The sequence below is a fragment of the Manacus vitellinus genome, unplaced genomic scaffold (assembly GCF_001715985.3).
Source record: "Manacus vitellinus isolate BGI_N305 unplaced genomic scaffold, ASM171598v3 scaffold_1_pilon, whole genome shotgun sequence".
In the NCBI taxonomy this organism is placed as follows: Eukaryota; Metazoa; Chordata; class Aves; order Passeriformes; family Pipridae; genus Manacus; species Manacus vitellinus.
The window spans coordinates 41,830,059-41,854,884 of record NW_021939396.1 but is presented as its reverse complement, the minus strand read 5'-3'; the positions used below and the strand labels follow the sequence as shown (position 1 = coordinate 41,854,884).

The following is a 24,826-nucleotide window of genomic DNA, read 5'->3' as shown; positions in this document are numbered from 1 at the left end:
AAAATTATTGGTACAGTATTGAGTCATGTCCTATATTTAGGTCAGCAGAAGTGTAACAGCTAGGATTTCCATGACTTCTCCCCCCAAAAAGGAAGTTTGCATTTGCAAACAGCAGGCTTTTTAGCTTGGGGAAAGGATTCCTTTTCCCTGCTTTTCAGTGTAGGTTTTGTATTCTGGGCTTGCTGATGTTGATCTGAAAGGGGAGGGTCTGTGTCACAATTATAAATTGACTTCATATGGTTCTGAGCCTCAGTTTTGTTTTTTCATCTTCCCCCTGAGTGCATAAATTCTTTTACTTGTGTTCTTTAATGTGTTGAAAATCACAGAAATTCTGGCAGAGGTGCTTTCGGTGTCTACAGCTGTGAACCTTCTCTAGCCCATGTGGCAGTGTTGGAATATGTATGGTACAGGTTGCCAAGTACATGATTATATCTACAGAGATAATGCTCTTTAGCATTTTTTATCCTCTTGCTATAGGCAAAATTCTTCCTTGTGCAAACGCAATAATCCTCTATTAGCAAAATTTCAGAAATGTATTGTCTGCCAGATTAAGCAAGAATGTCATTGCGTCTTAGACTTAGTGTTGTGGACACTGAACAAAGCAAGAAGCAGCAAAGGGTGCTGGTTAAATTCCTCTGAGACATTCAGGGATAATGATTCAGTGAAGATTTAGCTGAACTACTCCCATTCATGTTAACTAAATCCCTGTATGGATTGTACTGACAATTGACCCTTCATCCTTCATTGGATGATGGCTTTGGCTCCAGAGTGTATAAGCATCAACTTAATCTCTTGGCAACACTGTGGCACCATAGGCTGTCTTATATCTGTTTCCAGAAAGCTGTTGCAGCAGTAGTCAACTGACTTAAAATTTTATATCAGTAGTGCAGAAGGAACTACTAATTCAAGTGCTTTTCTAAAAAAGACTGATGTAGAGCATTAATGTTTGAAAGTTAGGTGCAAGAGGGCCACAAGCTTGCTGCTGACAGGGACCACTGCTTAGATGAGAAGTGACAGGGGAAAGAGGATGTGTTAAGTGGTGCGGGACAAGTGCTAGAGAGAAAAAGAAGGAGGAAACCATTATTTTCACAGGAATAAACAATAAGACAAATTTGCCAGGCATGTGATAACAGGGTGAAAGTGTTACATATATATGGTGGTCAGAGAAAATGTCTTCTGGATTCAAGAACAGTGATTTATTTATAAAGCAAAGCCATAAAAATCCCTCTTCTCCCCATACCCCTGCCACATCTGTCTGTCTGTTGGCTTAAATAGCAAAGCGATTCCACAAGGAATGCATTTGTTGCCTTTCTTCCTGCAGTTTTCCTTACTGGCGAACACATTACAAAATTTTCTACAAAGTTTTCTACAAAAACTTCAGTCCATATCCTAGTGTTTTATCTGCTTCTTCCCTCCAACCCGTTCCCTGTTGCAATCATCATCTCTGCCTGCATGTGAACTACATACAACAACTGTGCCTTTATCTAAAAATGTGGTTGCAGTTGGGAGGCCGGGTATGTCACTTCAGCAGGAGAGCACTCTCTTTCAGAGAGGAATACAGAGGCCATTCCTCACACAATTTTTTTGTATCTTTTGGTGGAAGATTTGGTCTCCTCAGCTTAGCAGATGGACTGTAATTTGCTGTGGAAGGACCCCAATGCATTAGCACTAAATCAAAGACTGGTTTGGTCCTGATTCAGATCCTACCTACTTTTTAGGTTGGGACCTTACTCTCTCATTGTCCTGCTTTGCCTTTCAGATCTGTTTTGTGGGGTTTTTTTTCTCTCTCTCTGTAATGAATTTGACCCAAGTTAAATTCTTCATCTTGCATCATTTTGCAGGTTAATCCCTTGGTAGCAGCAGTTTGTCTTTCCCAGTCTCCAGCATGAGGCTGTTATGTGAATTGTGTGTAGAATTTTTCAGAATGCAAGTATAGAGCATAGTCCCTATAAAAAGCATTCTCCAGAGGTTTGATTGTTGTAGTATTTCATTGAAGAGATTTTTACCAGGTTCATGTCTTGGAATGGGGAGTGGGGCAAATATTTTTTTCAGAATTCCAATTCATAGTGTATTTTCAATCATGTCACTTCATAAGCTTCTGTTTTGCTTCATTCACTAAGGGCTAAATTTTTAAGACTGATCCATTTCTTTTTTTTTTTGTCTTGTCAGTTTTGGTGAGTTTGAGCAGCACAAATATCAATCCATTTGAGTTCCTTGTCCATAGAGGCTCCCTTTTCTTTTCTCTGTTACGGTTCTGTTTTAAACCTCATTGTTGTCTCTGCTTACCCAAGAGGGATGTAGTATCTGCTACTGTCACTTAACATTTGGCTGTAATACATTGTAATTTTTAATTACAGATTGCTCATTTGTAATCTTACTTCTTCATCAAAAACATCAAACTTGACAGAGAACAGTGCTAAAAAGGCTACATTTGGTTGGTGAGAAGATGTGGCTCCTAATTCTTACGCTACGACTGCTGTAGACAGTGTCAAGATCTCAGTGTGTAAAGCATTTGGTCATATGGCATTACAGTAGGAGAGCTTCAGACTGATGGACAAGAAGAGGCTATATGTGTAGTTATGAAACACACAGACATGTGGGTCTTGGCATAAAGCAGAAACTTGGGAAAGCTTTTGCTGTCCTATGTGAACTGTTCTGGTTCAGTTCATGTAGAATTTGGGTTAGTTGCTCACGTTTGATATCTCAGTTTCCCAGAGCAATTGCTCAAAATGCAGTTGGTTTGGTAACTTTCTGCTCTAGCAGCTACTCCTCTGCTGCTACTTTTGGAAAAAGACCCATTCTCCCCAACACCTGGTTTTCATAGTCTAGCTCTTCAATCTACAGGCACACCTGAATAGTTTGAGGCAGATGGATTTAAGGGTCAAAAGGGAGCACCTCTCAGCATGGGTGACAGAGATGACCATGGTCATGTGGCTCAAGCCAGAAATAAATGCTCTAAATAGATCTTCCACTACTTTCCTTATTAGGGGATGCTATTCAAGGAGATTCCACAGTCCCAAAGTAACTGGGCATGGTGACTCTTGTCTTTCCCATTTCATGTATTTGTACAAGCTATACATACTGAGAAGCATGTATCCCAGGTCTCAGAATGACTTCTGAGGGAGTCAGTCACATAAGATTCACTATTTCCATCAAAGGTAGACCTGGCAAGAGAGGAGCCACCACTCCTCTTCAGAGCTGTGGAGTATATTCCCAAGCCAGTTCCCATGGTTAGAGGCTTTTCCTATTGTATGAATGAAAAGGGAGCATGTATATGTGACCTATAAAGTCCACGAGTGGGCTTTCTAATAGGGGTATCACATAAACTGGGCATACAGAGAGTCTGTGCAACATGAGCATTCCAGAGCAGATCACCTCAACACATAAGGAGGGTCAGGATAGATGGGGTTAAGGTAACATTGCTCATTAAACAGGCTTCAGTTTTCTCACCCTGCGAGGCAGGGCCACATTCTCACAGCTGTCAGCTCCTCTCTGTGAAACTCTGTTCTCTGCAAGTCCCGCACCCTTGCAGCCCGTCACAGAAGTTGCAGTTTTTAGGTACTGTGCACAAAGCTGTTTTGACATGATGTACCTACTGTGTGTAATAAGGGCATCATTCCCCCCAAGGGGCCAAAAGGTGCTAACCTTCAGTTGTCCTGACCGATACGTGGCTTTTACCTGAAAATGGCACCTGAGTGATAGAGAGCTTGCTTTCAGTTGTAATTGGCCTGTTTCTGTTTGTGGCAAACAGCTATTTCCATTGTATCAGCAACTATTAGGAGCCTTATTCTCCTGCTCTTGCCCTTTAGAAATACAAATATGTTATTGCCAGAAGCGAATTTGCTTATTTCATAAGCTGCTCTGGACTGTTGTGGAAAAAGTCAAATCATGGCCTCACTTTTCTTTTGATTTTTGCCTCAAATTTGAAAACTTAGCAGTATCAATGTGTTCAAGTTTGTTGTTCAAGCCACTTGCTTCTAACGAAATTACTGGGAGCCAGGAGAGTTCTGCACGGGGATGCACTTGAATGGCAGCTCAGTGTCTTGGAAAAGTGTTTTCCTTCAGAGCTGCCAACGGCAGAGTGGTACTAATGCAGGGCAGAGCATATGCGAGAGGGATCTTTTCAGTGAACCATGCTGTGGAAAAATAGAAACCACTTGAGAGGAAAAGCTGTAAATGCAGCTGTGCTTAATGGGAATCCAGAAGGGATGCTCTAAGGGTCAGCCAGACTTTCTGAACTCAGATAACATCCAGGTCAACTCAGGATACTAGGTCTGTTGTCTCTAACTTGGAAGTTGTTTCGAACTGATATCACCTTGAGTTGGATTTGTCTTCCAGTGGAAATGTATATTCAGAGGGGCAGTTTTGGTGCATAAGAACCATTTGTAAATGGGAAGTGCTTATTTGGTGATTAGTGATTTTGGCAGTAGCTTTATAAATCAGTGAATACTGGACTCTTCCCCCCCACCTCCCCAAGAAAATGTGTATGCAAGCCTTTGGGAGTTAGCATGGGTGTATTATTTTGGGGAAAGTAGAATGCCTGACCTCAAAAAGGAGGCTGTGTTTAATTTTTAAAGCAGGTGATAGCACAAGTGTCATGTCCATTTAGTGATATAAACCCAGAGTGAAGATTGTGTGAAAACCACAGCAAACAGGTTCAGAAAACCTTGGACAAACTGAAAATGGGAGGATATCAGTATTGTATGATACAGCATCTAACTGTTGGCATATCACTGTCTAACTATTAAAAATGTTTGCTTACCAGAACAGATATCACTCAGTGATGTTGAAAGCTGACATTTTTTTTCTAAGGAAATATCAGTACTGCATATGCCTCGATTAAAAGTAAAGTAAATGCATTTTATTGTAATACTACAAGAGACCGCTTTTCTTAGGTAACAGCCCCTTTTGTACTTACTTGCATGAAAATTATAAGTTAAGATTTGTGCTACAGTGAGCACCGTGGGGCAGGATTACATGAGGAGTGCTTTCTACTGAAGAATGTTTTGGGGTCTTTTTCTCCCTACAGGAGAGCCACACAGATGATCATGAAGGTGAAGAGCAAGTCCATGAACAGCCCCAGCAGCAGGATGAGTACTGACTCATGCAGCATCTCTGACAATTTTCGTTTTGTGTTAGAACTTTCTTCTGGAGAATGGAACATGTGCGGCCTCAAACTTGAAATCAGTTCACTCCCAGTCTGCCATTAACATTTATGTACCATAGTGAGTGCCAGCCAACCACTGCATTCTGTACCAATACTTTGCCAAGATGCATTTGCAGACGTCCTCTTTCAGTGTATCTTCCCAAGAGGTTGTAGGGCTACATCACCTACTGTACATCACTGCAACTTCACCACTTGGCTGCTTGAGATTTGTTCTGCTCTTTAAAAATATATATATTTATTTTTTTTCTTTTTCGTCTTAAGTATGATACACTTGTAACTTGTTCTAACATATTTATATTGGCATTTTGTGTGGCAAGAAGTTCCGTACCACTAGCTGTGTTTCTCACTTTGTGGTGCTTTCGCGTTTTCTAGTACATCTGCCTTGGGGCATAAATTTGGTCAAACAATTGGAATAAAGGGATACAGTGGATGTCATACTCAAGCCATAACGATGAGGTGTGTTGTGGAAGAAAATGCTCATGTTGCTCATGTTTATTCCTTTCCTGCCTTCACAGGCAGAGCATCTGTTTCAATGGGAGATTTAAACCCCTATGTTAGAAAGCTGCGTGGTATGTTTTTTGGCTTATTTCTGGAGAAACAGATATCCACTTAAGTTTTTTGAAAACTCTCCCAGTTTCGTGACTAGTAAACAGACATTTCCCAGCTTTTCTTCCTTCCTGAGGAATCCAGTCCCAGCTCCAGCTGCAGCTCTGCCTCCGCAGAGCTCAGTGCTGATGGAGGAGAGAAATCTCCTTGACACAAGTATAGCTGCAGGACATGATTTCTGCCATCATCCTTGGCTTCCCACCCCTCAGAAAAGGACAAAGTAGGCCAGCCATTTCTTTTTGCTTTCTTTCTCCCCTCCACTGCCCCATCCATAAAAGTATGGAAGACAGAAATTTTCTCACTAGTGCAAGGTATGGGGAAAAACCAGTAACAGCACTAGCCCTGAACCCCTCCCCAAATGCTATGTAAGTGAGTCATGGACACCTCACGGGTTTGAGGCTGCTTCCAAAGCATGGAGAGGCAGTGAGGAGTCCTGGAGACAGGGCACGCATAAGAGGGGGACCATCTAACATAAGGGGGCAGAGCAGCTTCTGCTCTGGGCTGACCTTCCTTCATCAAGGCCCTGGAGATGTCTGCAGTGAGAGTGTTCCCTTCCAGTGCAGTCCCATGACCCTGTTCTAAATGATGGTATTTTATAAACAGTGGTATCTTGGAGTATATAAAGCATTCCTTGTTCTTCTCATAAAACTGTGTGTTGTAGTCTCTCTGATTATTTAATGCTTGGTATTCTTGGTTTCTCACTTGATCTTCTGAACTGGAGATTGCTATGCTGATTTAGCAGGTACGTGGAAATCCCATCCCAATTGGCATTCACTGAAAAACTCCAAAGCCTGTTGAACAGCTAAATCATTTTAGATGTTCATAGGCTCCTGAAGTGTATGTTCCCAGCTTATGGTTCCATGGAAAGGTTTTCAATTAATCAACCCTCGGGCACACACAAGCATGACACATGCAGTTTTCCATTCCTAATCAATCTTTTGCAGCTAAGTGGCTCTTAGTTAAATGTGAGAACCCTGCTGTTGTGTTACACCACCGAAAATATATAAAATACTGTTAAGCACTAGAACAGGTATTTCCAGTTCCTTAATCCTCCCCCTGCACAACAGAAGAGTTTCTGGACCCTGCAGGCTGAAGTTTTGCCAGCCCTGCAATCCAGTACTGACTTCACATCCTACTCAGTGATGAAGTCAAAGTACTTGCAACCTGCAGGCCAGCACTTTCCTCTCCCGTTTCAATTGGTTGAAAATAAGGTCTGGTTTAATTATTTAAAAAATGTGTATATTCCAAAATAAGTATTTCCAAGAATCACCACAATGGGGGAATTGTCATTTTTGTTGTATTTGTGTTTATTAGAACATATGTACTTATTACAATTGTCATTGTAATAAATGGTAGTTCTTCATAATACTGTTGAAGAGCAGTTACTAATTTTTTTTTCCAGATTCCAGAATGTCCTTTAACCTATACAGGATCTCTGATGGGGCAAGGAGTTTGGGATCAGGCTATAAACTTAATTTCATCAGCATCAGTCTCTGCTTACTGCCATTCATCCTTCTGCTAATACTTGAGCAGATGCATGGAGAGCACTTCAAGGGAAAACATTTTTCTAAAGGTGCAAATGGTTGGGGTTGCTGAGCTCCCTGAACAATTCATAGCCAGGCTGTTGTGCCTCTCTCCTCTTCTGTCTTTTGAAGCATGTATTTAAAAAAAAAAAAAAAAGAAAATTTTTTAAAAAGCTGCACTTAATTTCCTGAAAATTCCTCATATCCTGTTTCTAATCAGAGGACCATAGCCCTCTCACTGCTTGTATCAAGGGCAGAGTGACTGATGTAGGGAGCTGGGGCAGTGAAATACCTTGAGGGCACTAGAAATTTGGCTGTGCTGAGGGGAGAGCAGTGTTCTGAAAGGGGAAAGAGTTGTCCTTTTCCCCCCACCCCCTGTGAGTAACCCATTCTTCTGTTATGGTTTTAATATGCATTTGTAATTACCTTTACTAAATAGCACACCATAAAGCTTTGGTTATATATTAAATGTAAACTGAAAGGAATGTAAACATATGTATTGTTAATTATAAATAGATAAGTAATGGCATAATAGATACAAAAAAGGTCTTATTCAGATGTATCAGTCATTTTACATTATCCACAAATTGTCGCATGATAGAGTAGATTTTTGTCTGAATATGTGAATAACTTGACTTGCGTTTATCTTTTTACATATTTAATAAAAAAATATATGTTAAAATCTGTCTAGCTCTAGAGACTATTCAGAACATTCTAAAGTAATACTTTTCTGGATAAAATACATATTTTTGATTCATCAGGGACTGCATATGGGAGCAGGAAGAAAAAGGCAGCTGCATTAAAAAACCAAAAGTTCACTTATCCTGTGTGTGTGTGGGTAGCATCTGTTTCCCCAAGAGCTCAGCAACTGTATCCCCTTCTATAAATCAAAAAGAAAATGCATGTATGCCTGTGCATGTAAACAGCACATTTTTCTTTATGGTAAATGCTTTGGGATTTCAGAGTACTAAATCTCTTGTGTATCAGTTTTGATACAACAGCAAAACTGGCAGCAGCCAGGAGGTGAAGAGAGTACTACAGCAAGGGCACTGAAACTCCCAGTGGACTTTCCTGCAGTGGCCAAGTATTCAAGGATGAATCTTCAGTGCAGTACCTAAAACCTGCCTGCGTTTCAGATTAAAGTATTAGGCTTTTTGGAATAAAAGGGGGGAAACTTCATTGTAATTCTCACTGCTGATCTTTTGTAGCATGGGCAATGTTAAAACAGTAGTTGCTGCTCAATCTCTGAGGCTTCGAGCCTTGGCTCAGGACCCCTTTGTGCCATGGTTGTGTGCCACCAGCCTGGCCCCCACTGCTATCAGGTATTCCTGGGGCTGAGGCCAAATTTTTGCTTAGCCCCGCTCAGGGAAGGTTTCTAATAGAGGGGGTAGGATGAAGCAGGGATAGAGGAGCCCATTTCCAACCTAGGTGTTCAAACCTGGAAGAGCTGCTCTTTTGAGTTGCTTTTTGTAAGACTTGGTGGGGAGGCATGTCTTTGGGCTAGTGCAAATGTTCAAAAGCATGAAAAAGGTACCTATTTTCCAGTTCAAAACGTTCTGCCATAATGTTGCAACAACAAAAAAAAAATCTTTGTTAAGACTATTAGGTCATCTACATAGTTATCTGACTTTGCAAAATAAATCTGTGACCGTACCACCCTATGAGCAAAGCATTTTTATTCCTGTTCATTGAACCAGCTACCATCTAGAATGGCTAAAAACTCAATATATACACTGTGTAATACATGATTTCTTTTTATATATGTCTTTATAGAGATTGTAGTGACAAGTTCCTTTAAAAAGGAAAAATAAATTATTTGCCATGTTTTCATATAGAAGGTGAAAAACTTGGCCAGAGCTTAATGTCCTTAAAAAGTGACACTGTATTTCTCTTTAGAAAGGTACAAGTGCAGGCAGGTTGTGGTATTTCAAGTTTTATAATTTCATTTAATGAATATTTCAAAATACTCCATTACAGTGCATCAAATAGTGCTGCTTCTGTGACCCTTATTTCCAGCTGTTTCCTAATTAAGTGCAAGACAGACGTAAAAGGGAAGCCTGTCCACAGAGTTTCTCCAGTACAACCAATTTAGAGGTAATTTTATTGTATTCTAATTCTTTTCTCATCAGAACTTCCTCCAGACACTTGTGATGGAAGGGTGAAATATAAACTTCCTTTATAAAGTAGGTGAGACTTTTATGTCTCTGGTATTGGATGTAGTATTTAATTCCATCAAACATTGACACTGTTGGGTGCATGCAACAACTTTAAACTTGTCATTCCCCTTCAACACAAACTGCCTTTTCTAGCAAACTTCATTAAATAACCAGCCTTCAGACTTATTCTGAGAGAGTCCTTAGGGAGTGCCTTGGTGGACACCCCACACTCCCTGGGCATCATGCAGGATAGGGGCATGCCTACCGCACCAGTGGGGAGGAAGGCTGGAAGATGTCTCTTGGAGCTGGACCACAGGAGTACCAAAGGGCATGGGAGCCTCCCTTCCCTGCAGGGCTCTTGGAAAAACCTCTGACTCTGCATTAACAGGATGACCGGTCACCTCTGCCCAACTCAAAGCTTAAGCTGCTTGAACTGTGACTGTAGTCTCATGTTCATTTGGGGGGTGGGACCCTCAATGTGCTCATTTGGTAGGTGGAACATGCATACTTTCAAATCACGAGAAACCTTCCCATTTGGTGTGGATTTCTGCTTTGTGATGAGGGGAAGCTGATGTGCAGGCCTGTCCCCTGGCGCTGCAGGAAGGGCTGCCCGGGGAAATCACCTGCTGATGTTGTGGGAGGACAACTCCTGTAACAGGCAGCACCAGCTTAAATTGAAGCTGTTCATATGACTAGTCAGTGCTCAGCTGAAAATACTAATAGGAGCTACTGATATAAGGGTAAGTTAACGAGGGGGGGAAGAATGATCAGGCTAGTGATAAACCCAGAGAAACGGTCTAAGAACTGAAAAAGGTGAACTTAAGCCTTAGCAGCTCAACAATTGTGCTTTTACCTGGCTTCTGGCAAGCAAAATAGTTAATAAATATGCCAGTCTGTCAATCACATCCCTCTGTGCAAAAAATGTAATCTCATGCTTACCTTGGGGAATGGACAGATTGTTTCATTAGTGCTTCAAGACCACAAAGTCCCTCTGGCTAGGGCAGCATATGAAAAGAGATGAAACTCAAATTCTTACTCCTTCCTCCAAGGCATGTGTATCGTAGATGAAGTGAGCAGTTTACATCTGCATGCAAATGTGTAACGTTTGAAAAAAAAAAAAAAAGCTCTTCTTGTTTTTTTTCTTTTGTCATTTTCTAAACCCACAAGAATTTGCTTCAAGCACACAGGCAAATAATGGTTTGTTTTGCATTTTGCACTCATACACGATGTTTGACCTAAACTAGTTTTGCAGTGAAATGTGTGAATCTTTGAAGGTTTGCTGGCCAAATTTATTTTCAGCTGGTTACCTTTGTAGAGTATATTGCTCGTTGATACTGAAATATCAACAATGTGCTTGTTACTGCCTAGGAAATAAATATAAAGGTCAGCTGCTGCTGTACAGAGCCTGCATTTCTGACAGATACAGGTCAGCTGAGACTCATCTTAATGCTGAGAATGGGAAAAAAAATGTACATTTCAAAAACACTTTACCCATGGCTTTCTCAGCTCATTCTCTTGTCTTCACACATTCATTTGAGGTGAGGAAAAGACTGAATGTGCATAAGCCTTTCAGGAGGTTGTATGGGAGAAATGAGTTGTGAGAAAATAAATACGGAAAATGAAGCAGACACAGATGTCTGAGTGAGAAGGACATACAGGGAGTGTTTGCATTGCTGGAGTCCCACTGGTGACTAGGCTGGGCGAAACCAGTGCTGGTTATAAACCACCAAGAAGGTTATGTAACCTGGCATGAATTCATCCAGGACTTTGGACAAAATGGCAAGGAGGAGGAAGACAAAAGCTTCAGAGAGGCCAGTAACACAGCATTAGTGTTAGAAGAGAATAAATGTTAGCAGCAGAACAACTTGGTAAACACTTCTCTGCTGGACAGGAATCTTCCTCTGAGATGAAGCATCTTGCTGCATAGCTCATTGTCGCAGTGGTTCAGATATCTGTACTGTTCTATTCTTTGGTTATTTTAATCAGATTAATTCCAACTGTTTATCACATCAGAAGAGTTGCAGATCTCCACGTAAGTATTACAGTCTGATCATAGTGCAGGTGTTCACTCTTGGGTGCGTTTCTTCAGGGAAAAGATGTAAATGTTCAAGTGCTCACTCAGCTGCCTACCCTAAAGAGAAATCACGGAGATTAGCAGCCTGTTTGGTACGTGCTTCACAATTCACTGCCTCTCCTTTCCCAGTCAGAGGGGGGAGGACCCAACCACAGTCCTCGTGTACTTCGGGACCTACAACTACGCAAGGACCTGCAAGTATTCAAGCAAGAGAGCTGTGGTCCTTACCTTCCTCTTGCATCACACTGATAGGAAGTTAATTTGCTACAGACTAGATTCACAGATGACATAAGCCATGATGGAGCTGGGCCCTCTCAGTCAACAGTCACCTTTGACCAGGTATTTCCATTCTGACCCTCACCAGTTGGCCCATATTGATGCTGGGGTAGACTCTACTATGACACCAGTGTCTGCTGACAAGTCTTCTTTCAAAGACAATCCTTACATCCCAATGGTGTGTTTTAAAGAATGCTGAACAACTCCCTCTGAAATGAGATTTTTGCTATGCTAGGTATTTTATCTAAAAGCAAATCCCCATGAAAACACTTGCTAAAGGATTATTTGACAATTTAGAGAAGAGGGCATCAGCAAAGTAAAAATGAATTTAAGCAGTATTTCAGATGACAATAAATGACAAGTCTGAGATCTAGCAGACACAAAAATGCAGTGGTAAGACTGATGAACTGGAAAACTGTTCATGTCTCTAGCTTGAGAGATGCTAACGCAGGGCCAAGAAAAGATTAGAAATTAAACAGCTATTTTGCCCGCAGATTCAAAGCAAAGTTGGCCTTATTTTATTAATTCTGTTCATGGCACTTTGCATTTTACCTTGCTAGTTTTTCAGTCAGGTAACCTCAGGAAGAAGAAAGGCCAAAAAAAGGGGTGGGAGTGTTCATGCCACGTGGGTCAGCTACTACATAAAACCAGTCCATAAATATTCTGATTGTGATGGGTTTAAAGCCAAAACCATTTGGGTACATTGGAACAATTCAAGTCATTGAAGTTGTTGCAAAAAGGCACTGCCTGTAATAAACTGTCTTTTAACTTTAGACTAAATAAAAAAACACACACAAAAAAAAAAAAAACCCTAATTGAACTTTCAGACTCCCAGACACCGCCCCAACTAGAAACTGCTCCCAGACCCCATCTTCCTGCCCGCCCCAGGGCAGCTCTTCTGTGGCTGCTTCGGAGGCACCCGCTCACCACGCAGACCCCGTAGTGCACGTGGGCGGCCGTGACCAGGGCGGTGAACACGGCAAGAACAGCTTCTTCCATCCAGCCCAGCAGCCCGGAGATGGCTGCGTACACCACCAGTGCCAGCGGCAACAGGAACCAGTGGAAAAGCTCCGGCCGGGTGCCGCTCATCTGGCAGATGATCACCTTGCACTGTTGGAGCAAAAGGGGCCAGGTGAGAAGTGCTGGGTCAGTCCCGGGGGTCCAAGTAAAAGTACATCCATTTTCTCTGTGGGTTGCTTTGGATGAGGGGAAAACAAGGCTAGAGTTCAAAATGGGGCTTGTTTCTGGTGAGAAGATTACTGTAGGTGCATCTTTGTGCCTCGCTGTGAGTCCTAAAGGACATTATTACAAGTAATTAAAAATACACACTTTTCTAGAGACAGTGTGACACACTTGATAAGCTGAAGCACATCTTCACAAAAGGGGAGTTTGTTTGCCACCTTACGTTTTTACAGAGGCTCGTAAAGTTGTGATCCCAAATCAAATGTGCCACCACTTAATCACTGGGAGAGCATAATGGTATTTTAATCACATGGCATGACAGAAATGTCTTCTGCTTCATTGTATAGGAGGGAGGGAATACAATATATGACACTTTCAAATCCTGTTTTTCTTTTCTAGCACTCCTTCATGTACTAAAACACCATTTTCTTGGCTCAGTCATGGCAGCGGATTCCCTGGAGATGTAGTTGGGGGCCCACGGAAAGGGATCCCACTCAGAATGATGGAAAAAATGAATATGTGGTGCATGATTTAACTGAAAGCAATTAGCTTAATTCTACTGAGTTCTTGAAACCTAATGAGATGAACTCACTTGAAGTTCAGCATTTTAAAACCAGTTAAGCACACCGAAGTGTTTTGCCTGGTTTAGGCTCCTTAAGAAATGTGTCTCATATACACCATGCCCTTTACAAAAATAAAAAGGAATTTAGGCACATCAGAAATATTTTACCCATTTAAGTTTCACTCAAAATTGAAATGTGGTTAAAAATAGATTTTATGTATCCTGAGAAAAGTAGAAGAATGAAAAACTCATTCCCTGTGCAGTGCCTGAAATCTTATGACAGCAGCAGTAGGAGTCTGACCATAGGGAAAAAATACTGGCTTTACTGCCCATTCTGTTCAAGCTGAAGAATGCAAAAATAAACCATGAAAAAATAATTAACTTTCAATAATGAAAGAAGTAAGCATTTGTACCTAAGGTTAATATTTGCACTTACAATGCATTCTCAGTATTGATTGTGAATTTTTTTAATACCACTAGTTTTATGGGTCCTTTGGGAATCATTCCAGAGGATATCAGAAATTGCTAAAGCAATCTATATGCTATAATTTTTCTGCTAAATAATTGCACCTGTCCAGAGGTTGAATTTCACATTGTTTTAAACCATTAGTATACCATGCTAAGTACAGTACTGGATAAAGATCGCTTATTAATATTTGGAGCAATTCACCTTCAGTGTATCACAGGACTGCAAAATGGACTATGCTCTCCGATCCTCCCTCAATTCCTTTTTTCCCTTGGTCCTGAAGCACTGACTGACACTACAAGTGAGGCAAAAACAGCATTAGGAGATGAAAGCACTGGTGTCTGAACAGGGAAATGGGAAAGAAGAGGTAAGGGACTGCGCCCTGTGCTTTTCCATCCCCCTCGCCTATGCCTTTCAGTGCTTCCCTGGCCCTGCTGAAGTTAATCCTCTAGCAGCTGTGGTTTGTGCCCCTGAGTAGGGCCTTAATGTCTTCTCCCTTAACCATTTTCCCTGGAAACATTCCTCAAGAAGCATCTCATGAGTCTGAGCTGCTCCAGCTCGTCATGGCAGCCACCACGTCAGCCACTGCGCTCCTGCTGTGGGGATGGCTCAACTGCCCTCCATGGGACTTACCCACTCCATCACTCCTCCTGGACTCAAACACGTGCCTCTGAGGGCTTCCTACGTGGGAGCTGTGGCAGCTGTGCTCTGTGGTGGTTTGCTCGGACCTGGATACTTGTGACACTTGCCGTATGAACAAATCTCAAAGCCGGGTCAGCTTCCCGGCAAGAGAGGCAGTCAATCCACAGGCAGTCCCACTGCCAGCTGTGGAGACTGGGAAAAGAAGTCCTCCTCTCGTGAGTAAGCAGCTTTCCTCTTTTAGGCCTTGGAGGACTTACTTCCTTAGTTTAACCAAAAATGCTGGATATAGCCCGCCTTTCTGCCCGCTCCCTACTTGCCCTGATGCTGAGTGGCTGCAAGACGAAGTCTGAGACTAGGCATTTAGCTTAGGGGATCTGCTGGGTGACCAAATATGTTGTCAAAGGCATGGGAGGTTCAAGATACTGGTAGGTAGAGAAATGTGGGCTGCAGTTTGTGGTATGCAGAGCAGATAGTGGAAACCCAGTGTGTCAGGCTATCAAGGAGAAGAAAAGTATTGCCATGACAAGCCTTACTCTGATGCTGGAAAAAATGTGTGTATAAGGGACCAGTGGAGGTGAAAGGAAATACAGGCTTGTTTTTCAACTTTAAAATGTTATAAATTCCAACTAACACCCATACATTTTTAATGCTTGCTTTTAAAATGTTAAAAATTTCAGCTAACATGCATACATTTTTAATTCACGTGAGCCTCCAACACTGCAGTATATGTTTTGGGAAAAGAAAAAACAAGGCTAGAAGAATATATATTGCACTCAATGTCTGATAAACTACAGTCTATAAAGAAACTTTTGGTTTGCCTTACTGATTTTCTTCTGCAAGCATCCTGCCACAATCCCTCTTGGTTGGCTAAGATGTATATGCATAAACTGCCATCTGCCAAACTCTGAAAGCATTTTCCCTAGTGGCAGGAAATAATTTTATTTCTCATTTTGGAATCTATGCTATTCTTTTAAGAAAAAGGGGTAGATTAGGTAATGAACAATGCATACAATAAAACTTAACACATCTGAAAATAACCTCATTTTTATGAGATTAAGTCCTTAAGATGGAACTGTTTGATCTGTGACCCTCAGAAAAGTATGTTTATAGGATACATCTAACGAACATCACAATTATGATTTCTTTTCCATTCCTGAATACAAGTTTCTAGAGAGGTTATGCTTTCTCTTTTAAAATCCTACATTTTTAAGATCTCTCTCATAATGCAAGGCACTTCAAGTCTTTCACTTTTTAAATCGGATGTAGCATTGCTCAGTGACACAGTTTTAGATGGTGTTGGAGACTATTTTCCTAAGATGACACTAGGCACTATCCTCTAGGCTATTTTTAGCTTAAATGGAGGATCACCTTTCTGCTTGGCTACTCTCCTGGCAAGAGAGGCAAAGGGCTTCCTCCAGGGAATAAAGCCCTGGGTTACCTGCAGTGCTCAGCACCACTGTCTGGCTGCCCATGCTGGTACTTCATGAGGTTTATGTTGCCTCATAGGCATTAAAGGGGGGAAACTGGTCACAATGATGTGGTACAGGAGAAACTTATCTGTGGGCAGAGAGCCATCACAAGGCAACTGCATCTCTTCACATCTTTCCCTAAAACATCCTGTCAGTGGTATGGCCTTATTCTAAGCAGTGAAGGGAAAATGTAGGATCAGCTGAACTGCAGGATACAGGAATACATGTACAGCACTAATGGGCACAAGAGCAAGGGAAAGCTACAACCCCTCTACTCTTGCTAATAAATCTGTTTTGACTTTTCTTTTACTTTGACAAGTCCCCAGTTCTGCCTGTGTGTGGGGAGTATGTTATATTTCTGAAGTAAGGCCTCCCTAGGGTTGTCATAAACCCTCAAAAAAAACCCCACAAAAAACCAAACCAAACGAAAACAAAAAAACCCACTATCAAAAAAAAACAAAACGAAAAAATCCCAGAACCCTCCTAAAAGTGTTATGCTCTGGCAGAGTAGGTATTTCAGTACTGTAAATGTCCCTAGTCCAGACAAGTGTTGTGGAGTATTTTTATAAGACAGAGCATAACACAGAGGTAGAAGAGCTGAGTGACTCTGCTGATTTTAGCTACATTTTGTCCCCTTCTGTTTATTCACATAAAAATAAAAAGCTATCTCTAAATAATATCTCACCTCAAATATACTTACAATAACATTTGAGAAAGCAACCCCAACCATCCATAAAAACAGCCTTGGTTGCTTTGCTAATATGTTGCTTGGAGATAAAACCACCCAGACTGTAAGAAGAACGAACAGCAACAGAGGTGACACAAGAGGTAGGAGTCCTTCATACAGAGAATCATGCTTCAGTGTTTTCTTTAAATGTGCTCTGTAAGTAAATACAGTAATTTTATGGAGTAAGAAAATTGATCCGTTCTATTTCCACACACTAACTTCAACCTCTAGCCTAACTCAGCCCAGGAGTTCGTCTTGCAACATAGCTACCTGTGCAAATGTGCAGACATTTTTCAAGAAACTGTAGTATGCCCAAGTAACATTTATTTCTGGGGTTAAATTATACTGGTTTATTCACATAGCTCCTGGTCAGCTTCACCTGCTCACCATTGCCTGGCAATGGACCACTAAACTCACATGAAGTGAGCTGCAGTACTCTCAAGTATACAGGCATGTTGTGAATTCAAAATAGAGCATGAAACTTATGAGATATGAAATTGTTTCAGTCAATGCACCCCATGTTTTCAGTGGCAGAAGAGTCAAGCACGTGGCTGACAGGTATTGCTGTTTAGGTCTAGAGGTGATGCTGCTAGACAATACTGTACCATTGTCAAAGAACAGCCTAAAGGGGAGGCTTCTTTGGCTAATTAGAGTACAGGAAAATTAATGATGCATTGTGTTTTCTTGGATATTTTAAGCTGGCTTTTAAAGGTAGTGCTATTAAAGGTAGTAAATGACTGCATTTTATGTAACTTAGGAAAATGCTAACTATAAGGTCAACAGCTTTTACCTGTATCTTGCATCTTTCTCACTCAGGCAAACCTCATTCTGAGGTTATAAAAGGAGTAGGAGGTTTAATTTACTAAAGTTCACTACCATGAAACCACTAGTTCAGAAGAGCAATTCTGTGTTTGAAGTGTACTGGGAAACGTCCTGCTTAAAATCTCTGAACATATGTATTTATAGAAACAGCTAGACAAAAATCCAAGAAATATCTTTCTCATGCCAAAAAAGAATACTCTTCTCCTAAAATAAAACCGAGAACAGGCATCAGTATGAAGAAAGAGAGGAGATGACTGGAAAACTCAAATCCCTCATCACCAAAGAGCTTGTATGTGCATCCTTCAAGCAAACCTGACTGGATTTTTAAAATTACTGTGCCATTCTGTTCAGAGGAATGATAAACCCACTGGAAGGCTTGAGAGGAAGTATGTTGAATGATGACTTGAAAAGGAAAACACCAAACAAAATTCCTGACATGAAAGGAAGGAAAACAAAACTGAAATATTTACTGGGGCAAATGCTGCTACTGCCAGGGGCTGACGTGCACAAGGTGCTTCCCTCCTTCACTCAGTCGTCCCCAAAGCAGAGTCCCTTGCCCCACAGCCCAGCCTTTCTGCAAGTCCTCAGCTTTTCCTGCCCCACATCTCCTGACTCCCCTTTCTTCCTGCCTCAAACTCAGGGCCATTCATGCTTTTATTAACTACACAGAATACCACAACTGGAAAAGGGCTGTGTAGGAGCAATGACATATTGTGTAATAGTCTCTTCAAAATTTAAATGTTAGTATAAATTCCCACTAATTCCTGAAGATGGGCAGTGACAGTCCCTCCTCCGGGACACTTAGGACCTGAGAGACCTCAAGTGACAAATGAGTGAAATGAGCCATCAAATACTAGTGGAAGGCAGGCTGCGTTAATAAAAATAGGCCATCAGAGTATAAACTGTGGATAAAATTCCTAGGTGGAGCAAGCCAGCTCTTAGATGTAATCACAGCTTGCCACCTGCCTAGCTTATATCTGAGAGCAATTATCTGCAGACTTCATACAGAGGAGAGTTTTACAGAAGGACCTGGAAGACAATGAAGTATTTCACTGACTGTAGGATGATCAGGTACAGAATTTTACTCAGTGCAGGCAGAAGTTACAAATCACATTTGATTGCAAATAAAACACAATGTTTCTAACTACAGAGCTTTTATCAGTTTACTGTGCAGGACCACTGTGAGACTGCCTGGAGAATGGCAAGTGAAAGAAAAAGAGGAGAGTTGTAAACATGGAAAAGAAACCAGTCAGATTCTGAAAACTGACCAGAAAAACCTGTTAGTACATTATCAGGACAGCATCTGGATAAAGGAGCTAGGCTATTTCAAGCATAAAATTTATTTCTAATTGAGGAAACCCTTAAATATACATAATTAAATGGGAGGGAATAGAACTTACTTAATGTTAATTAACTTACCTGTGAATATTGTATAGTGTTTGTGGAAATGAAAGAAATAAACTGAAGCCTGGAAGAGAAAAAGATTAATATGTAATGCTACAGTGATGACCTCAGAGTTTTCTCATAGGATAACAGAGCTAATCTGCTATTTTAAAAATGACTCGTTATTCCTGTACTCATTATAGGATACAAACTGAATTTGGAACCTTTAGGCAATAATAAAACCTTCCTCTTTTTTTTTCAGAAGTTAGCTGCTAGAAATAGTTGCTGATACAGATTTTTTTGTATAACAAGTGACAAGACCAGAAAGGATTTTAAAAATTCTGATGTAGCTAGTAGGTAGGACCAATTATTTTTCAGACAGGCTCCTCTGCTGGACCCAGGACAGCCATATTTTGCTTGAGCTGCTGTCTATGTAGAAAAAACCCCAAGTCTGGCACTAAAAGCCTTCCAGTGGAATACAGAAAGACAATTAACCTCAAACAGGTTCACATTACTGGGGGAAAACATGTTTATCATTCAGTATATTAATGATCTGTTTTGCTGATACAATAGCTAAAATGAATTAATTTTCATGATATGTCCGTCATTTCAATGAGTGAGGGCTTTTTACTGTTTTTTTTTAATAGAGGTGTGACCTTTCTGGAGCTCAGCTTTAACCCTCCAAACACAAGGAGTTTGCCTTTGCTAACGCTGTGTCTCTCTGCACTGCTCCTGGCATTATCAACAAGCTGTCAGCAGCCCCAGAGTTCCCTGAAGACCCAGTTGTACCCCCTCTAACACCTACATCCAAAACACATTGGTCCACCCAAGGGTCAAAGAAGACTCCAGCAAGAAGTGGAAGTTCGAGATTCAAACAAAAAAAGCCACCATATCAGTCAGACTAACTAGGTGAAAACATACATAAGACTTTTTTAATCTCTATGTTTCCCTGTAGAGCTCTTGGGTTGGTTTTCCCACCACCACCACTTTCTGCGTATTGAGGGCTTTTCCCTGGTCTATTTGCTGCTTGGATGTTCTGGGTAGCACATTTCATATATTATAAGCCATGAGGATTGGGTTTAGTGCACTACATTAATACATAATTCCTATTTGGTTATGTGCAAGAAAAGCATTCTGATGTGCTAAACCTTCTGGTGTTGCCCTAAAAAAAAATCTCATTTAAGAAACACAGTGTACTGTTTGTACAGAAAATTAGAAAACTTTAATCTCATTATTAGAAATAAGGGGGAAAAAAGAATGAATAAATAGAGGAAAGAGCTGATTTCAGATGACTTTGTACTGGGGTTAACGTGGCATAGCAGAGTCTTGAGAAATGTCAGTGTTTACTGTTCAGTCCTCATCAAAGACATACCCAAACATTTAGCATGCTCTGGCCACAGTGGTAACTCAAGAGAAGGAAAACTAAAAAAACCCGAGAATAGCGGAGATCAGGATTGATGGAGAAGTAAAAAGGGATGCAACAGATAATCTATCTCTCTAGTCTTGCTGGTTATTTTTTAAAGAGAGGGGAACAAAGAACAGAAAAAAAAGAATATCCAGCCTGTAAATAATTTCAGGTATTGCATTTTTTTTTTCATGCTTACTTCTTGGTTTTTCTTTTGTTTTAAAACAAGTCGGATAAAGAGCTCTTTCTACTACGCTTCTTTAGCGTAGTAGAAACTCCCTATCAAACAGCTGAAGGATGTGCAATTGAAGTAATATCCCAAGTAGTTTGTGAATGTATTTCTAAAATTCACAGGTTTAGAATGCCTTCAGAGTGATCTGAGTTTAATGTGCACTCCAGTTAGCTATGTTTTCTATTAGGCAGGGAGGGCTAGTTCAATAAAATCTTGAGTTACGTACAGCAGTTCCAACATCTGTATCACATTAGAGTAGACATGAGACAAAACATTGACTCTTGAGGTTAAATCTAAATTTCCTGCTGCAATCCTGAAGTTTGATTTGTTAGGAGAAAAGCAACCAAGAGGAACAGAAATAGAGACTAGAACTAGAAATAGAATTCAAAGAGCAATGGTTGCCAACAATTTGTTATTTTTATGAAGTGCCATTTTAGTTAGAAATAACACACTGACCACAAACAGTCCCCCAGCTAGCTAAAAGCCACTTTCTAAATGGGGCAGTTCCACCAGTTACTCCCCTGTATTTTAACGCAGCTTTGCTTTTAGCAGAGGGAGAGCTGAGGATGCAGCAGGGAAAGCAAAGGGTGTTCCCCTGTTTCTTAGGGGATTTTCAAAATTCCATCATTTCCTACAACATGTTGCTTTCCCATCTTTTTTTAGCTACGGAGGCCTGGCTTGGGGGCTGCTTTTGGTACTCATTAAGTCTGCTTTTTAATTGGTATTAAGGATCCCTTTGTGCCCAGGAGCTAAACTGCTGCATCCGCATTGCTGCCATTCCCCGCTGCTCTGGGGAACAAAAGGTGCAGCCTGGAAAGCAAACCCACTGCTGGCTCTCTGGCACACAGCCACTCAGGCACTGCCCAAGTGATGATCACAGAGCTTTTTTTTAATGTCCTAAAAGCACATATTTTATTTTAAAATAATTTTAAAAATCGAAGTTAAGTGCATTAGGCGTTTTTAACACATTACAGAAAATAGAACTCCTCAAGTGTTCTTAGAAGTATTACTGCTCTTCCAGTATTTTTTAATTTCTCCTTTAATATTTTCCCATTTTCCAGCTGATTTAAAATCCAAGACCCAATTATAAGAACACAGGTCTATATTAACGGCAGAAATACCAAAGCACACATGGGTGGCACAGATACACACAGAAAATTCTTGTGTCACACTAGGCTGAAGGCTGAAGCCCAAATCCTCAGGTTTATGTACAATCCTATCATCAGTCCTCTGCCTTGCACTATCTGGACTCCCTTTTCGAGAAATAAATATTTATAAAGCTCTTTATTGGGAATTATTTTTTCCATATTAAAAAACCAAACCAAACAAAAAACAAACAAACAAATCCCAAAGCATTCATAAATTCAGGATTAAAGATGTCAGAAATGAAGGTATTATCTTATTTTCCAAATATATATATAAACACAGAGATACATACACACATACACATGCATATCTATCTGTCTATCCACGTGTGTAAAAGAGATCAAAAGGTAATTCCCATCAATTTTAGCTTTCATTTGGTGCTTTCAAATTCAATTCCAAAACAATAAGATGTCATTTCACATAGCTGAGTAAATTAATAATAATTTTAAAAAGGTAGCATGTGATGGATATCATGGTACATTGTCACCTATGTAATTTAGACTAACAGTAATCTATTTTAGTTTCATTACATGAGGGCATTTTAAACCCTTATGTAAATAAATTTAAAGACTACTGAAGACCTGCAGGCGGTCAGGTTGTTTCCATGACATGCTGCAGTTACTTACTAAATTAACTCATGTGACAGACCTGCTTGTTGTAGAGGAAGAGAGGGCATGGCCAGAAACAAACTGCTGACGCTACTCTCAGTTCCAGAAAATGCTATTTCAGTAACTAACAGTCCTGCACTGGTGCTCAGACAAAGGCAGACAGCCTGATGCAGGTAGCCACATTTCTGAAAACACAAAACCTCACAGACTGTAAACACCGCTAAATAAAGAAGCAACTCCAAGACACATAAACCACTATTTTTACAGAAATTACACTGCTTCAAAGGAAGGACAATGTTTATCTTTGCTGTTTATCTTCTCCACACCTTTGCTATTGTAAATCCCCTTTGTTGGTAAGTTTCTGACAAGTGAAGCATCCTTACACTGTCCTAAGAAAAGCACTGAAATATTATTTGTTAATAACTGGATTTCCGGATAGAAGTTCAAAATGAGATAGTGCGATATAGGGATGCAGACTTAGGTGAACACTGCACTGGAAACTGTGTGAATTTGTTCAGGAAAGTACCATCCCTGCTGTGCTCCCCCCCAGAAAAGACTCCCCAGAGCATTCATCCCATTTGGGAGGCAGGGAAGAGGTATGTGCAGACCTTCTCCTGGGCATATTGCAGAAGTTGAGCACCTCTTTAACAGCAGACAGTTGTCACTTGCATTTCAGCCTACAAATGAAATACACCCTCCTCTCTCATTCTTCAATTGCCCACATCTCCACACGGCCTTCTTCAGTATACTGCTTGGCCTTTCCATCTCTAGATTAATAATTCATCATAGTCAATGCTTACTGTAAATAACTGGAATGTTATCATTTACCTTTCTTAGACACCAGACCAAACAATTAGATTCAAAATATTCAGGCCTCAATATTTGCTTGGACAAATATTTAAATACTTTTTCTTTTTTTTTTTTTTTTTAAATTTCTTGCACATTTAGAGCAGCTAGACACATGAAAATATCTTAACACACTGAATATTTAGCACAATTATCAGTGCTTGGAAGCAAGCTTCATCAAAAGGTGAATATTTAAAAGCACTTGTAACTGGAACAGTAGCTTTTTATGGAACAGTGTGACCTTCTCAGGCATGTTTTGAGAAGACAACTCTTTTAATTGATTTTGAAAACAGATAATTGCATATTGAGCTGTCCACTAACTATAAAATTACATTGTATCATTATATAAAATGGTAAACTTTAAACTGCATAGTAATTGAGGGGGGTAAAAAAGCTTAGAAAATGAGTATATAATTTTCAGACTTAATTGAGCCTGCAAAGTCTGAATACATTAGGATGAAAAATACACCCAAACTGATCTACACAATATGAAATTATTTTACAGGATTAAAAGAACAGTGTAAACATGAGCACTGTCTTAATGCACACGGTTAATGTAGGTTTTGGATGTTTAGCATCTAAGATATTTCTTCAGTATAAAGATTGTAAAGGGATGCATTTGTCATGTTCGTTGAAAAGGGGTGTGTTTGTAGTGTTTGTTGATTTTATACCTTATTTTCACTGCCTAAGGAAGTACACACTGCATTTCTCTCTCTTGAACTGAGCTGTAAGATAACAATTAGCATTTTGAGAGATTAAGTGCAGACTGAAGAATTAGTTTATGGATGTAGCTACTTCTTTGATGTAGTACTGTTCACACATCATTCTCTTTCTGGGCACAGCAAGAATTGAGCACCAGAGAAACTGTGCCTTTATTTGAAAAGCCCAGGCTGGCTTCCAGAAGGATTCCACCAGGCGAGCTCCCTTTTTTGACCTTCTTCTGGGGCTCCCACTGCCCCTGAAATGACTCCTCACAGCTACCACCACCAAACTCATTCCCACCTGTAACCAGCATCCTGTGACACTGCTCTGCCTCTGGCCTTGAGTGCTCTGCTTTTCTGGGTTATTGTTCTGACTGGTTCAGATGAGTTACTCCAAACATGAACTCAACAGCTTTTTAAATATATATCTCAAGTGACAGGTGAATATTTCACACTCTTTACTTTAACAAGGTCTCATACGATCTGTCACAACAATGCCTTAATAAATGTTAAATTGGTGACAGACATGTAGAAGCCAATTCATGTTAACCACACTTTTCAAACAGGACTGGTCAAAGCCTGTCAGAGCAATAACATTTTGAAAACATATCACTTAACATTTAATCATTCAACTAGTCATCATTAAGGCAGAACCATCAGCCACTTCGCAATGGGAACTATAGGAAATCACAGAACGACTCATCTGTATGGAGTAGAAAAAAATTATAATTTGACCATGGCCTCCTAAACATTTTCTGACACTGAAAAGAGGGCAGGCTGCTGTATGATCACCCATGGCAAGGACTTCTGTGTCCTCCTTTGTCCACACAGGA

The 24,826-nt window shown here is 40.5% G+C and overlaps 2 protein-coding genes across 2 annotated transcripts in view; one reads left to right on the top strand and one right to left on the bottom strand.

Annotated features, from left to right (window-relative positions):
• MAPRE2 (microtubule associated protein RP/EB family member 2) overlaps positions 1 to 7,458 on the top strand; it is a 74,268-nt gene extending 66,810 nt beyond the window's left edge. Inside the window, exon 7 of the mRNA XM_025895818.1 lies at positions 5,030 to 7,458. Coding sequence (XP_025751603.1) covers positions 5,030 to 5,101 — 72 coding nt within the window. The 3' untranslated portion in view covers positions 5,102 to 7,458. The remainder of the gene's footprint in view (positions 1 to 5,029) is intronic.
• Positions 7,459 to 10,788: 3,330 nt separating this feature from the next.
• The window catches only part of LOC103761189 (ethanolaminephosphotransferase 1), a 54,864-nt gene continuing 40,826 nt past the window's right edge, over positions 10,789 to 24,826 (bottom strand). The window contains exons 7-10 of the mRNA XM_018076399.2: positions 19,092 to 19,140; positions 16,824 to 17,004; positions 12,730 to 12,912; positions 10,789 to 11,583 (exon numbers count right to left, since the gene is read on the bottom strand). Of these exons, the coding sequence (XP_017931888.2) occupies positions 11,518 to 11,583; positions 12,730 to 12,912; positions 16,824 to 17,004; positions 19,092 to 19,140 (479 nt within the window). The 3' untranslated portion in view covers positions 10,789 to 11,517. The remainder of the gene's footprint in view (positions 11,584 to 12,729; positions 12,913 to 16,823; positions 17,005 to 19,091; positions 19,141 to 24,826) is intronic.